At 38.5% G+C, this 17,635-nt stretch overlaps 1 protein-coding gene across 1 annotated transcript in view; it reads right to left on the bottom strand.

The window, feature by feature from the left end:
- Positions 1-17,635, bottom strand: part of SEC13 (SEC13 homolog, nuclear pore and COPII coat complex component) — a 50,369-nt gene that overhangs the window by 12,554 nt on the left and 20,180 nt on the right. Inside the window, 3 exon segments of the mRNA XM_082344436.1 lie at positions 2,421-2,567; positions 3,573-3,696; positions 4,130-4,263. Coding sequence (XP_082200562.1) covers positions 2,421-2,567; positions 3,573-3,696; positions 4,130-4,263 — 405 coding nt within the window.

The raw sequence follows: 17,635 nt of genomic DNA, 5'->3' as shown, positions 1-17,635 counted from the left end.
AAATACCGAGGAATAAACCTACCTAGGGAGACAAAAAACCTGTACTCAGAAAACTATAAGACACTGATGAAAGAAATTAAAGATGATACAAGCAGATGGAGAGATATACCCCATGTTCTTGGATTGGAAGAATCAATATTGTGAAAATGACTATACTACGCAAAGCAATCTACAGATTCAATGCAATCCCTATCAAATTACCAATGGCATTTTTTACAGAACTAGAACAAAAAATCTTAAAATTTGTATGGAGACACAACAGACCCTGAAATAGCCAAAGCAGTCTTGAGGGAAAAAAACGGAGCAGGAGGAATCAGGCTTCCTGACTTCAGACTATACTACAAAGCTACAGTAATCAAGGCAATATGGTACGGGCACAAGAACAGAAATACAGATCAATGGAACAGGATAGAAAGCCCAGAGATAAACCCACGCACCTATGGTCAACTAATCTATGACAAAGGAGGCAAGGATATGCAATGGAGAAAAGACAGTCTCTTCAATAAGTGGTGCTGGGAAAACTGGACAGCTACATGTAAAAGAATGAAATTAGAACACTCCCTAACACCATACACAAAAATAAACTCAAAATGGATTAGAGACCTAAATGTAAGACTGGACACTTTAAAACTCTCAGAGGAAAACATAGGAAGAATGCTCTTTGACATAAATCACAGCAAGATCTTTTTGGATCCACCTCCTAGAGTAATGGAAGTAAAAACAAAAATAAACAAATGGGACCTAATGAAACTTAAAAGCTTTTGCACAGTAAAGGAAACTACAAACAAGATGAAAAGACAACCCTCAGAATGGGAGAGAATATTTGCAAAGGAATCAACGGACAAAGGATTAATCTCCAAAATATATAAACAGCTCATGCAGTTCAATATTAAAAAAAACAAACAATCCAATCAAAAAATGGGCAGAAGACCTAAATAGACATTTCTCTAAAGAAGACATAGAGATGGCTAAGAAGCACATGAAAAGCTGCTTAACATCACTAATTATTAGAGAAATGCAAATCAAAACTACAGTGAGGTATCACCTCACACCAGTGAGAATGGGCATCATCAGAAAATCTGGTGATTTTCAAACAACAAATGCTGGAGAGGGTGTGGAGAAAAGCGAACCCTCTTGCACTGTTGGTGGGAATGTAAATTGATATAGCCACTATGGAGAACAGTATGGAGGTTCCTTAAAAAACTAAAAATAGAATTACCATATGACCCAGCAATCCCACTACTGGGCATATACCTAGAGAAAACCATAATTCAAAAAGACACATGCACCCCAATGTTCATTTCAGCACTATTTACAATAGCTAGGACATGGAAGCAACCTAAATGCCCATCGACAGACGAATGGATAAAGAAGATGTGGTACATATATACAATGGAATATTACTCAGCCATAAAAAGGGAACAAAATGGGGTCATTTGTAGAGACATGGATGGATCCAGAGACTGTCATACAGAGTGAAGTAAGTCAGAAAGAGAAAAACAAATATCGTATATTAACGCATATATGTGGAACCTAGAAAAATGGTACAGATGAACCGGTCTGCAGGGCAGAAATTGAAACACAGATGTAGACAACAAACGTATGGACCTCAAGAAGGGAATGCGGTGGGAGGTGGTGGTGGTGGTGTGATGAATTGGGAGATTGGGATTGACATGTATACACTAGTATGTATAAAATGGATAACTAATGAGAACCTGCTGTATAAAAAAATAAATAAAATTCAAAAAAAAAGACACTGTGCTAAGTGAAACAAGCCAGTCAGAAAAAACAAATTCCTTATAATTCTACTTACAGGAGGTCCCTACAGTAGTCCATTCATAGAGACAGAGAGCAAAATGGGGGTTGCTAGGGGCTGGGGGAGGGGGAATGGGGAGGTGCTGTTTGAAGAGCACGGAATTTCAGTTTGGGATGAAGAGTTCTGGGTTGATGACAGTGATGACTGCAGAATAACGTGGATGTATCAATACTTAACACTACAGAACTGTACACTTAAAAAAAGTTAAGATGGTAAACTTTGTTATATGTATTTTACATATAACTAAACGTTACCATGAAGATGAGGTTGTCAAATGGTCAGGGTGATGGACGGCCAGGGTGGTGGCTTTGGATTTACCTTGGGTCTAATTATTGGCTATGCCACCGAACAGCTTCATGACCCCTATGCAAGTCAAATCTCCGTCACCCTCTCCATCTGTATAAGGGGGATATACAACCCCTCGGGGTTGGGTGGGGGGGTCGTAAGAATTAATGATGTAAATAAGAGACATGCTCAAAACAGTCTTCATTCAGGTTCCTCCCAACCCTGCCATTAGATGGAAGATTCAACTGTGCCCTCTACTGGACAAACTAAAGACAAACAGGGGCCTGTGTGCCATGTCATGGAAATAGGGTGTATGTACCTTATTATCTCCGCCTGAGACAGCCAGGATGTTGGCTGTGATGGACCAGCTCACATGCCATACAACATCATTGAACTTGTGCAGCAGTTTGGGGGACCACGCATTGCCCGAGGCATCATCACAGGTCCAAATGAACACTCGACCATCCTGGGAAAAGACAGGCTAGAGTCAGGAGATGGGGGCAGCAATCCTGCCCTAGTGATATCCTCTCAATCTGGAGCTATACTGGACTTTTGCAGGAATAGGGTGGGGGATTCAGGGCAAAGCACAGCCAAGGACCTCCTCGGTGTTCACAGCTTTGAGGACTAATTTCCAGCCCAGCACCCTTGCTTTTATCCCTTTACCCCAGGAACACACTTCAAATTGGTCAGGAGTCTCCCAGGTTCCTTTCCTCGTACTGGTTTCACTGTCCGCACTGCTAATTCTCAAATTTTCTCTGGGGCTTTCCTCATGTCTGCCAAGTCACTTCGTTGTTTTGGCTCCCTCTGGCGCTGTACTTTCTCAACTGAATGGGTATAGCTGCCTAAAAGCCAAGCTCAGAGAATGAGATGGGACCAAGAAACAAAACAAAACAAAACACACACACACACACACCCCAAACCAAACCGAACTAAAACAGAACAAACAGAATTACCTTTTACATCATTTAAGCCTGTTCTACTTGGTCCTCTCAAATTTAGGACCAAGTACAAGAGGCTCAAATGACGTAAAAGGCCAGGCTTAACTCTCATCTTGAGTGGTAGCATATAATTAAAGGCTTATCCTTGGTCTTACTTCTGTTATCTGTCTGGGAATAGTGAGTAGGTAGACGAGCCCAAGGTCTTACAATTTCCCATTGTTCCTGGTCCTTGCTTGGGAACACTTTCAGAATGATGCCTGGGTACCTCCATTCCCTATCCACAAAAGGGTCAGGAGGGGAAACTAGTCCTGAATTTGGTCTTGCTCTTGGCTCAGTGGAAGAAAGCCACTGTGGCCTCTGACCAAGGCTTCACTCGTGATGGCTGGGCTCCAGGTGCTCCCTTATTTACAGTGGTCTACAGTTGCCTGTCTCCTGCCCTTCCCCTTGAAGGATTTCCCCCAGGGGAACTGTAAGGGCTGATGGGACTTCCTGAGATTAACTAACACAGGATGCTTGCACAGGTCTGAGCTGACCTGGGAGCAGCTGGCGATTGTGCTGGTGGGCAGGCCGATGGAGGGGGCCCAGGCCACATCTCGAACCCAGTCACTGTGTGCTTCCAACTTCTGCTCTTCCTTCCACTGGCCGTCCTCTTCCTCCCTAACAGGGGAGATGGTGGGGAGAATTCAGCAGGCAGCAGCCCAGGTGCCATTCCCACACCTCCATTCCTCCCCCACCCCACAGGCTCCACAGGGGTGGAGAAGCTATTCCACCTTTCTGATAAACATTTGTTGAACCTACAGAATTTTATTCAGTTCACCAGCTATGAAGAAGCCCTCCAGGAAATGCTCTCTGTTCCTCCACAGCCAGCAAGTCGGCTCTAGCAGTTGTGAATTAGGAAGAGTCCAAGCTCCTGAGTAAAGGGCAAGTTTTTTTTTTTTTAAAAAAGGATGTCCTCTGAGAGATTGAAGACAGTATTCTATGGGCAGAAGGGAAAAAGACAGGTGATCCAGTTTCTGGTGAACTGAGGCTGAGTCATGGTAGGGTAGAAGGTGAGAAGTGTCCCCTTGAGAAGTTCACCAACCCCACTTACTTCCACAGTTTGACGAGGTTGTCACAACCGCCTGATGCAAACTTCTTGATGTAGTTGGGCTTCTGCCCAGATGGCTGGTCTATGAGGCTTCCAGGTACGACAGCAGGGGCCCAGCTGACGGCATTGCAGCCAATCTGTAAGGAGGGAAGGGGGACTTGTGGTGACTCTGCCCCTTTGCCTGGCAAAAGGAAACTGCTTGTGCAGACCCAGCGCTGATGTCTATTCCCTCTCCGACTCTCAGGACTGGGTTATGCAGGGCAGCTGTTTTAATGACCTAAGGATTAGCCACCCAGAACTCTTCTTCAAGGATTCCTAACAGTGCATGTATTTTTCAGCAACATGTATTTAAAGAAGGAATTAGGGAATCTCAGGAATTTAACAAACAGAACATTTTCCAAACATATGAAGGGAGGGCACAGATTCAGAAAACCACACAAAGTAAATATATGGATTAATGAATTACTCTAAAGCACTCTTGTAATCACTCCCAGGTCAAGAAATAAAACTACCATTTACCCAAGAAGCCCTATCGTTTATGTCCTGCCTGAATCATAGCCCCTCTGTTCCCCTGTAAGTAACCATTATTCTGATTTCTAATGTCTATTTTTTAGCTTTGTCACCCAAATGTGCATCCCTAGGCACTAGTTTAGTTTTGCCATTTAAAATTTTGTTTAAATTGCAATATTCTCTTTTTTATTGAAATACAGTTGGTTTGCAATACCATGTTAGTTTCAGGTGTATAGCAAAGTAATTGAGTTATACATATACATTCTTTTTCAGATTCTTGTCCATTATAGGTTATAACAAGATATTGAATATTGATATTGATTCCCTGTGCTATACAGTAAATCCTTGTTGGTTATCTATTTTACATACAGTAGTATGTGTCTGTTAATCCCAAACTCCTAATTTATCCTCCTCCCTTTCCCCTTTGGTAACCACAAGTTGTTTTCTTTTTTTTTTTTTTGGCCACGCCATGCGGCATGCAGGATCTTAGTTCCCTAACCAGGGATCAAACCTGTGCCCTCTGTATTGGGAGCACAGAGTCTTAACCACTGGACCACCAGGGAAGTCCCATAAATTTGTTTTCTATGTCTGTGAGTCTATTTCTGTTTTGTATCATTTTTTTAAGATTCCACATATAAGAGATATCATATGACATCTGTCTTTCTCTGTCTGACTTACTTCATTTGTATGATAATCTCTAGGTCCATCCATGTTGCTACAAATGGCATTATTTCGTTCTTTTAATGGCTGAGTAATATTCCGTTGTAAATATGTACACATCTTCTTTACCCATTCGTCTGTTGATGGACACTTAGGTTGTTTCCATGTCTTGGCTATTGTAAACAGTGCTGCTATGAACATTGCAGTGCATGTATGTTTTGGAATTAGAGTTTTCGTTTTGTCTGGATATATGCCCAGTAGTGGGATTGCTGGGTCGTATGGTTGCTCTATTTTTAGTTTTTTAAGGAATCTCCATACTGTTCTCCATAGTGGCTGCATCAATTTACGCTCCCACCAGCAGTGCAGGACGGTTCCCTTTTCTCCACACTCTCTCTCCATTTATTATTTGTAGGCTTTTTGATGATGGTTATTCTGACCAGTGTGAGTAAACATTTTTTTGATGTTTCTTGCATCTTCTAATTTATAGATTCCCCTTCTGATCTTACTGGATCAGACTCAGGTTTCTTCCCTTTGCCAAGACTACAGGTGGTGGTGTATTCCTTCATCAGGAGGCACATGATGTCAGACTGTCTCTCTTTTTATGTTATTATCACCTGTCAATAGTTTATGCCTTTCTCAATTCACTGGGCATTACAAAATGGTGACACTGTCATTCTATTCATTTCTTTGTCATTTATTACATGGAATACTCTAGACAGGGGCAATTTCACTCATTAATATTTGCTTCCCCAGGGGTACAGATCAGATAAGAAAGGCAAGATAAATGCTTGATTCTTTCTGAACTAGTTCCCTGTCATTCTCCAAAGATGACTGATTCTCTTTTAAATATCAGGATGAACTCATGGATTTAAGCATATTTGACGGGTTTCAGTTCACTGCCATTATTCTAATTTTTTACACTCAAACTGCCCATCTTTGGCAGTGTGAGCCTGTTCAAGTTGGCTCCTTTGACATAACCCTAGTATGTCAAAAAGTATGTCACTGATCATTTCTATCTGGTACGACAAGATGTTTGTATTCTTCCTGCCTGAGACCTGGGATCAGCCATTTCCTCAAGAGCTCTGGTTTCTTTTAGTGAGGAACTGTATTTAAAGTGTATTTCTGGTGCTAGGGATGTTCACTGGTACATAATTATTTATTTCATTTAACACATAGCAGAATAGTCTCAGAATAATATTGTCAATATGATTACTAATAACATTAAAAGAAGTGTTTGCAATGCTCTCCCCATCGCCCCCCCCCCCCCCCCCCGTTTTTTGGGGGGGTGTTTTCGTGTGAATGGTATCAGCTGCTTGTGCTGCACACCGTTTTTTTTAACAGTTGTACTCTATCTTAGCAGAGCACACGATCAGGACCTTGTTCAGTCTTAGTTCTTTACAATTAACTGTATATTTATATGGATGTCTTTCTAGTCATTTTTGTTGTCTAAAACTTATTCTTTAGTAGACACCTCAGGCAGGGCTCATGGAAACAAGAGTCCTTGAGTTCTTGCATACTGGAAACAGTTTGCATTCTTTACACTCCAAATTTTAAAGAAAGATCTAATTGACATTAACAGAACATAAAGTGCACAAGTTGATGAACTTTGACATCAGTATACTCTGTAAAACCATCACTACAATCAAGATAACAAATGAATCTCAAAGTGATGAAAGAAAAAAAAAAACTTCCAACCAAGAATACTCTACCTGGCAAAGTTACTGTTCAGAATTAAAGGAAAGATAGTTTTCCAGATAAGCAAAAGCTAAAGGAGTTCACCACCACTAAACTGGCCTTACAAGAAATGTTAAAGGGACTTCTTTAAGCTGAAAAGAAAGGGTGCTAATTAGTAACAAGAAAACATATGAAAGTATAAATCTTCCATATGTTTTATACTCATAAGGTAAATATATATTAAAGGCAGTGGATTAATTGCTTATGAAGCTATTATGAGGGTTAAAAAAAATTAAAACTGTAACTACAGTAATTAAAGATACACAAGATAAAAAGATGATAATGTGACATCAAAACATAAAAGGTGGGTGGGGGAGGGTAAAAATGTAGAGCTTTAGGGACTTCCCTAGTGGTACAGTGGGTAAGACTCTGCACTCCCAATGCAGGGGGCCCGGGTTTGTTCCCTGGTCAGGGAACTAGATCCCACATGCATGCCACAACTAAGAGGTCCGCATGCTGCAACTAAGAGTCTGCATGCTACAACCAAGAAGTCTGCATGCCGCAATGAAGACCTGGCATGATGAAAATAAATAAATAGGTAAATAAATAAATAAAAAATAGCTACCTGGCTCTTTGGTGGTGCTAATGGAGGACTCTGGGAGGGCTCACGCCAGGGAGTACTTCCCAGAACTGCTGCCAGTGTCCTTGTACTCAGTGAGCCACAGCCACCCCCCACCTCTGCAGGAGACCCTCCAACACTAGCAGATTCCATATATATGTGTTAGCATACGGGGCCCAATCACACTTGGGTAAGAACCACTTGGCCTATTTCACAGCTTCCATGGACCCCGGATTGCTGCTTGAGGAGAACTGCCCTGTGGATTTGACTGACCAACGACTGTGATATAAGCAGATGGACATTTAGATTAAGATTTTTTTCTACTAAGAATATTCCCGAGAGCCTCCCATCAAGCCTCTTAGATAGCCTCAACCACCAGAGAGCAGAAAGCAGAAGCAAGAAAAACTACAATCCTGCAGCCTGTGGACCAAAAACCACATTCACAGAAAGATAGACAAGATGAAAAGGCAGAAGGCTATATACCAGATGAAGGAACAAGATAAAACCCCAGAAAAACAACTAAATGAAGTGGAGATAGGCAACCTTCCAGAAAAAGAATTCAGAATAATGATAGTGAAGATGATCCAAGACCTCAGAATAAGAAAGGAGGCAAAGATCGAAAAGATGCAAGAAATGTTTAACAAAGACCTAGAAGAATTAAAGAACAAAGAGATGAACAATACAATAACTGAAATGAAAACTACACTAGAAGGAATCAATAGCAGAATAACTGAGTCAGAAGAACTGATAAGTGACCTGGAAGACAGAATGGTGGAATTCACTGCTGCAGAACAGACTAAAGAAAAAAGAATGAAAAGAAATGAAGACAGCCTAAGAGACCTCTGGGACAACATTAAACACAACAACATTCGCATTATAGGGTTCCAGAAGGAGAAGAGAGAGAGAAAGGACCAGAGAAAATATTTGAAGAGATTATAGTGGAAAACTTCCCTAACATGGGAAAGGAAATAGCCACCCAAGTCCAGGAAGCGCAGAGAGTCCCATACAGGATAAACCCAAGGAGAAAAACGTCGAGACACACAGTAATCAAATTGGCAAAAATTAAAGACAAAGAAAAATTATTGAAAGCAGCAAGGGAAAAACAACAAATAACATACAAGGGAACTCCCATAAGGTTAACAGCTGATTTCTCAGCAGAAACGCTACAAGCCAGAAGGGAGTGGCATGATATACTTAAAGTGATGAAAGGGAAGAACCTACAACCAAGATTACTCTACCCGGCAAGGATCTCATTTAGATTCGATGGAGAAATCAAAAGCTTTACAGACAAGCAAAAGCTAAGAGAATTCAGCACCACCAAACCAGCTCTACAGCAAATGCTAAAGGAACTTCTCTAAGTGAGAAACACAAGAGAAGAAAAGGACCTACAAAAACAAACCCACAACAATTAAGAAAATGAAAATAGCAACATATGTATCGATAATTATCTTAAACGTGAAAGGATTAAATGCTCCAACTAAAAGACACAGGCTTGCTGAATGGATACAAAAACAAGACCCATATATATGTTGTCTACAAGAGACCCACTTCAGACCTAGGGACACATACAGACTGAAAGTGAGAGGATGGAAAAAGATATTCCATGCAAATGGAAATCAAAAGAAAGCTGGAGTAGCAATACTCATATCAGATAAAACAGACTTTAAAATAAAGAATGTTACAAGAGACAAGGAAGGACACTACATAATGATCAGGGGATCAATCCAAGAAAAAGATATACAATTATAAATATATATGCACCCAACATAGGAGAACCTCAATACATAAGGCAACTGCTAACAGCTATAAAAGAGGAAATCGACAGTAACACAATAATAGTGGGGGACTTTAACACCTCACTTACACCAATAGACAGATCATGCAAAATGAAAATAAATAAGGAAACAGAAGCTTTAAATGACACAATAGACCAGATAGATTTAATTGATATTTATAGGATATTCCATCCCAAAACAGCAGATTACACGTTCTTCTGAAGTGCGCACAGAACATTCTCCAGGATAGATCACATCTTGGGTCACAAATCAAGCCTCAGTAAATTTAAGAAAATTGAAATCCTATCAAGCACCTTTTCTGACCACAACACTATGATATTAGAAATGAATTACAGGGAAAAAAACGTAAAAAACACAAACACATGGAGGCTAAACAATACGTTACTGAATAACCAGGAGATCACTGAAGAAATCAAAGAGGAAATCAAAAAATACCTAGAGACAAACGGCAATGAAAACACGACGATCCAAAACCTATGGGATGCAGCAAAAGCAGTTCTCAGAGGGAAGTTTATAGCTATAAAAGCCTACCTAAAGAAACAAGGAAAATCTCAAGTAAACAATCTAACCTTACACCTAAAGGAACTAGAGAAAGAAGAACAAACAAAACCCAAAGTTAGCAGAAGGGAAGAAATCATAAAGATCAGAGCAGAAATAAATGAAATAGAAACAAAGAAAACAATAGCAAAGATCAATAAAACTAAAAGCTGGTTCTTTGAGAAGATAAACAAAATTGATACACCTTTAGCCAGACTCATCAAGAAAAAGAGGGAGAGGACTCAAATCAATAAAATTAGAAATGAAAAAGGAGAAGTTACAACAGACACTGCAGAAATACAAAGCATCCTAAGAGACTACTACAAGCAACTCTATGCCAATAAAATAGACAACCTGGAAGAAATGGACAAATTCTTAGAAAGGTATAACCTTCCAAGACTGAACCAGGAAGAAACAGAAAATATGAACAGACGAATCACAAGTAATGAAATTGAAACTGTGATTAAAAATCTTCCAACAAACAAAAGTCCAGGACCAGATGGCTTCACAGGTGAATTCTATCAAACATTTAGAGAAGAGCTAACACCCATCCTTCTCAAACTCTTCCAAAAAATTGCAGAGGAAGGAACACTCCCAAACTCATTCTATGAGGCCACCATCACCCTGATACCAAAACCAGACAAAGATACTACAAAAAAAGAAAATTACAGACCAATATCACTGATGAATATAGATGCAAAAATCCTCAACAAAATACTAGCAAACAGAATCCAACAACACATTAAAAGGATCATACACCACGATCAAGTGGGATTTACCCCAGGGATGCAAGGATTCTTCAATATATGCAAATCAATCAATGTGAGACACCATATTAACAAATTGAAGAAGAAAAACCATATGATCATCTCAATAGATGCAGAAAAAGCTTTTGACAAAATTCAACACCCATTTATGATAAAAACTCTCCAGAAAGTGGGCATAGAGGGAACCTACCTCAACATAATAAAGCCCATCTACGACAAACCCACAGCAAACATCATTCTCAATGGCGAGAAACTGAATGCATTTCCTCTAAGATCAGGAACGAGACAAGGATGTCCACTCTCACCACTATTATTCAACATAGTTTTGGAAGTCCTAGCCACGGCAATCAGAGAAGAAAAAGAAATAAAAGGAATACACATTGGAAAAGAAGAAGTAAAACTGTCACTGTTTGCAGATGACATGATACTATACATACAGAATCCTAAAAATGCCACCAGAAAACTACTAGAGCTAATCAATGAATTTGGTAAAGTTGCAGGATACAAAATTAATGCACAGAAATCTCTCGCATTCCTAGTCACTAACAATGCAAGATCAGAAAGAGAAATTAAGGAAACAATCCCATTCACCACTGCAACAAAAAGAATAAAGTACCTAGGAATAAACCTACCTAAGGAGGTAAAAGACCTGTACTCAGAAAACTATAAGACACTGATGAAAGAAATCAAAGATGACACAAACAGATGGACAGATATACCATGTTCTTGGATTGGAAGAATCAATACTGTGAAACTGACTATACTACCCAAAGCAATCTACACATTCAATGCAATCCCTATCAAATTACCAATGGCATTTTTTACGGAACTAGAACAAATCATCTTAAAATTTGTATGGAGACACAAAAGACCCCGAATAGCCAAAGCAGTCTTGAGGGAAAAAAACAGAGCTGGAGGAATCAGACTCCCTGACTTCAGACTATACTACAAAGCTACAGTAATGAAGACAATATGGTACTGGCACAAAAACAGAAATATAGATCAATGGAACAGGATAGAAAGCCCAGAGATAAACCCACGCACCTATGGTCAACTAATCTATGACAAAGGAGGCAAAGATATACAATGGAGAAAAGACAGTCTCTTCAATAAGTGGTGCTGGGAAAACTGGACAGCTACATGTAAAAGAATGAAATTAGAATACTCCCTAACACCATACACAAAAATAAACTCAAAATGGATTTGAGACCTAAATGTAAGACCGGACACTATAAAACTCTTAGAAGAAAACATAGGAAGAACACTCTTTGACATAAATCACAGCAAGATCTTTTTGGATCCACCTCTTAGAGTAATGGAAATAAAAACAAAAATAAACAAATGGGACCTAATGAAACTTCAAAGCTTTTGCAAAGCAAAGGAAACCATAAACAAGACGAAAAGACAACCCTCAGAATGGGAGAAAATATTTGCAAACGAATCAAAGGACAAAGGATTAATCTCCAAAATATATAAACAGCTCATTCAGCTCAATATTAAAGAAACAAAGAACCCAATCCAAAAATGGGCAGAAGACCTAAATAGACATTTCTCCAAAGAAGACATACAGATGGCCAAGAAGCATGTGAAAAGATGCTCAGCATCACTAATTATTATAGAAATGTGAATCAAAACTATAATGAGGTTATCACCTCACACCAGTTAGAATGGGCATCATCAGAAAATCTACAAACAACAAATGCTGGAGAGGGTGTGGAGAAAAGGGAACCCTCTTGCACTGTTGGTGGGAATGTAAATTGATACAGCCACTAAGGAGAACAATATGGAGGTTCCTTAAAAAACTAAAAATAGAATTACCATATGACCCAGCAATCCCACTACTGGGCATATCCCCAGAGAAAACCATAATTCAAAAAGACACATGCACCCCAATGTTCACTGCAGCACTATTTACAATAGCCAGGTCATGGAAGCAACCTAAATGCCCACTGACAGATGAATGGATAAAGAAGTTGTGGTACATATATACAATGGAATATTACTCAGCTACAAAAAGGAACGAAATTGAGTCATTTGTTGAGACGTGGATGGATCTAGAGACTGTCATACAGAGTGAAGTAAGTCAGAAAGAGAAAAAGAAATATCGTATATTAATGCATGTATATGGAACCTAGGAAAATGGCACAGATGAACCAGTTTGCAGGGCAGAAGTTGAGACACAGATGTAGAGAACAAACGTATGGACACCAAGGGGGGAAAAGTGCGGTGGGGTGGGGATGGTGGTGTGCTAAATTGGGCGATTGGGATTGACATGTATACAGTGATGTGTATAAAATTGATGACTGATTAAAAAATAAATAAATAAATAAATAAATAAAATATATATCTTTTTAAAAAATGTAGAGCTTTAGAATGGGTTCAAACTTAAGTTGTAATCAACTTAAAATAGACTATTAATATGGATTGTTATATATGTAAACTTCATTGTAAGGACAAAGGAAAAACCTATAGTAGATACACAAAAGATAATGAGAAAGGAATGTAAGCGTACCATTAAAGGTCATCAAACCACAAAGGAAGAGAGCAAAAGAACTATAAAAAGCCAGAAAAAACCAAAATGGCAATAAGTACATACCTATCAATAATTACTTTAAATGTAAATGGACTAAATTCTCCAATCAAAAGACATCATAGAGTCGCTGACTGGATTTAAAAAACAAGAACCATCTGCGTGCTGCCTATAAGAGACTCACTTCAAATTTAAGGACACACACAGACTGAAAAAAGAAGGGATGGAAAAAGATATTCCGTGCAAATGGAAACCAAAAAAGCTGGGGTAGCTATACTTATATCAGACAAAATAGACTTTAATACAGGGATTGTAACAAGAGACAAAGAAGGGCATTAGATAATGATAAAGGAATCAATTCAACAAGAGGATGTAACATTTGTAAACATTTATGCACTCAACACAGGAAAACCAAAATATATAAAGCAAATACTAACAGACTTAAAAGGAGATATAGGCAGCAATATCATAATAGTAGGGTTATGTCAATGGATAGATCATCTAGACAGAAAATAGCCTTAACGGACACATTAGACCAGATGGACTTTACAGATATATAGAGAACGTTCCATTCAAAAGTAGCAGAATACAGGCATACCTCACTTTATTGTGTCTTGTTTCATTGCGCTTGATAGATACTGAGTTCTTCACAAACTGAAGGTTGTGGCAACCCTACGTCAAGGAAGTCAATTGGCATCATTTTTCCAACAGCATTTACTCACTGGCTGTCTGTGTGCCACATTTTGGTAATTCTCGTAATATTTCAAACTTATTCATTATTACATTTGTTTTGGTGACCTGTGATGAGTGATCTCTGATGTTACTGATGCAAAAAGATTATGACTTGCTAAAGGCTCAGATGATGGTTTTAGCTTTTTCACCTATAAAGCATTTTTAAATTAAAGTATGTACATTGTTTTAGACATGATGATATTACTGTACAGTCAGTAGACTAGTAGAGTTTAAACATAACTTTTATGTGCACTGGGAAATCAGAAAATTCATGTGACTCCCTTTATTGTGATATTCGCTTTATTGTGGTGGTCTGGAACTGAACCTGCACTATCTCCATGGTATGCCTGTATACTTTCTTCTCAAGTACACATGGAACATTATCCAGTATAGATCATATGTTAGGCCAAAAAAAGTCTTAATAAATTTAAGAAGACTGAAATCCTATCAAGCATCTTTTCTGACCACAATGATATGAAACTAGAAATCAATTACAAGAAGAAAACTGGAAAATCCACAAATATGTGTAGAATAAACAACATGTTACTGAACAACCAATGAGTTAACAAAGAAATCAAAAGAGTAATAGAAAAATACTTTCAGACAACTGAAAATGGAAATACAACACACCAAAATTTATGGGATGCAGTAAAATTAGTTCTAAGAGGGAAGTTCACAGCAATAAATACCCACTTGAAGAAACAAACAGACAAACAAGGTCTCAAAAACACCCTAACTTTACATCTCAAGGAACCAGAAAAAGAATAACAAATGAAGCCCAGTTAGTGGAAGGAAGGAAACAACAAAAATCAGAGCAGAAATAAATGATATACAGACTGATACCACAAAAATACAGAGGATCATCAGAGTCCACTATGAACAATAATATGCAAACAAATGACAACCTAGAAGTAATGGATAAATTCCTAGAAACACAGAACATTCCAAGACTGAATCATGAAGAAACAGAAAATCTAAACGGGCCAATAACTATGAACAAAGATGATAAAATCCTCAACAAAATACCAGCAAACCAAATTCAACAATACATTAAAAGGATCATACACCATGATCAAATGAGATGTATTCCAGGGATGCAAGGTTGGTTTACCACCCACAAATCAATCCAGGTGATACACAACATTAACAAAATGAAGGATAAAAATCATAATTAACTCAATAGATGCAGAAAAAGCATTTGATTAAACTCAGCATCCATTTATGATAAAACTCTCAACGAAGTGGGTATAGAAGGTATGTACCTCAACATAATAGAGGCCATATATGACAAACCCATAGCTAACATCATACTCAATAGTGAAAAGCTGAAAGCTTTTCCTCTAAGATCAGGAACAGGACAAAGATGTCCATGCTTGCCACTTTTACTCATTAAAGTATTGGAAGTCCCAACCAGAGCAATCAAGCAAGAAAAAGAAATAAAAGCCATCCAAATTGGAAAGGAAAAAGTAAACTGTCAGTATTTGGAGATGACATGATATTATATATAGAACATCCTCAAGACTCCACCAAAAAAACTGTTAGAAATAATAAATGAATTTAATAAAGCTGCAGGAAACAAAATCAATGTACAAAAATCTCTTGCATTTCTATACACTAACAATGAACTATCAGAAAAGAAATTATGAAAACAATCCATTTACAATTGCATCAAAAAGAATAAAATACCTAGGAATAAATTTAACCAATGAGGGGAAAGACCTGTACACTGAGGACAATGATGAAAGAAATTAAAGACAACACAAATGAAAGATATCCGTGCACATGGATTGGAAGAAATAATATTGCTGAAGTGTCCATACTACCCAAAGCAATCTACAGATTCCATGCAATTTCTATCAAAATTCCAATGCCATTTTTCACAGAACAATCCTAAAATTTAAATTGTTTGTTTAGAACAAACAATCCTAAAACTTGTATGGAATCACAAAAGACCCCTTTATTAAAAAGATACAGTGATCAAACAGTATGGTATTGGCATTAAAAACAGACACATACTCTTTACAACACTGTTACTGGCTATCTACAATTTACTTGTCTACCTGATATTTTCTACCATCACTAAAATGTAAAAAAGAAAAACCAAAAACAAAAACAAAAAAACAAACAAAAAACCAACCAGACACATAGATCAATGGAACATAACAGAGAACCCAGAAATAAACCCATGCATATGTGGCCAGTTAATTTATGATAAAGGAGCCAAGAATATACAATGGGGAAAGGAGAGTCTCTTCAACAGACAGTGTTGGGAAAACTTGACAGCCACAAACAAAAGAACAAAACTGGACCACTATCTTACACTGTACATAAAAATGAACTCAAAATGGGTTAAAGAATGTGAGACCTGAAGTCATAAAACTCCTAGAGGCAAACACAGGTGCTAAGCTCCTTGACATTGATCTTAGTGATGATTTTCTGGGCCTGACTCCAAAAGCAAAGGCAACGTAAGCAAAAATAAGGGGAACTACATCAAACAAAAAGCTTCTGTACAGCAAAATAAATCATCAACAAAGTGAAAAGGCAACCTACGGAATGGGAAAAAATATTTGTAAATCATGTATCTAATAAGGGGTCAATATCAAAAATATAAAAGAGCTCATACAACTCAATAGTAAAACCAAATAATTCAACTTAAAAATGGCAGAGGATCTGAATATATGGTTTTCCCAAGAAGATACACAGATGGGTCAACAAGTACATAAAAAGATGCTCAACATCACTAATCATCAGGGAAATGCAAATCAAAACCACAATGAGATATCACCTCACATCTGTCAAGAATAGCTATTATCAAACAGCCAAGGAACAGCAAGTGTGGAGAAAAGGGAACCTCTTTGTGCACAGTTGGTGAGAATGTAAATTGGTGCAGCCACTATGGAAAACAGTACGGAGGGTCCTCAAAAAATGAAAAAGAGAACTATCTTATGACCCAGCAATTCCACTTCTGGCTACTTACACCAAAAAACAAACAAAAACCCAACAAAACCCCCTTAATTCAAAATATATCTGCACCCCCCACGCTCACTGCAGCATTATTTATAATAGCCAAGACATGCAAACAAGCTAAGTGTCCATCAATGGATGAATGGATAAATAGGTGGGGTGTGTACACACACACAGAGGAATATTATTCAGCCATAAAAAAGAATGAAATCTTACCATCTGCAACAACATGGATGGTCCTTGAGGGCATAATGCTAAGTGAAATAAGTCAGAAAGAAAAAATCAAAAACTGTATGATCTCACTTACGTGTGAAATTAATAAAAACCCCCAAGCTCATGGATACAAAGAACAGATTGGTGGTTTCCAGAGGTGGGGATGAGGGATGGGCAAAATGGGTGAAAGAGGTCAAAAGGTACAACCTTTCAGTTATAACAGCCTATAGGCTCCAGTGCCGGGACGCTTCAGGCTAAACAACCAACAGGGTGGGAACACAGCCCCACCCATCAGCATACAGGCTGCCAAGTCTTCCTGAGCCCACAGCCGGCCCTGCCCACCAGAGGTACAAGACCCAGCTCCGTCCACCAGTCCCTCCCATCAAGAAGCCTGCAGAAGCCTCTCAGACCAGCCTCATCCACCAGAAGCAAGAAGAACTACAACCCTGCAGCCTGCAGAACAGAAAACGCAATCACAGAAAGTTAGACAAAATGAGATGGCAGAGG

Source organism: Balaenoptera borealis, assembly GCF_965194805.1.
Source record: "Balaenoptera borealis genome assembly, chromosome: 12".
In the NCBI taxonomy this organism is placed as follows: domain Eukaryota; kingdom Metazoa; phylum Chordata; class Mammalia; order Artiodactyla; family Balaenopteridae; genus Balaenoptera; species Balaenoptera borealis.
This window is presented reverse-complemented; position numbering and strand designations above follow the sequence as displayed.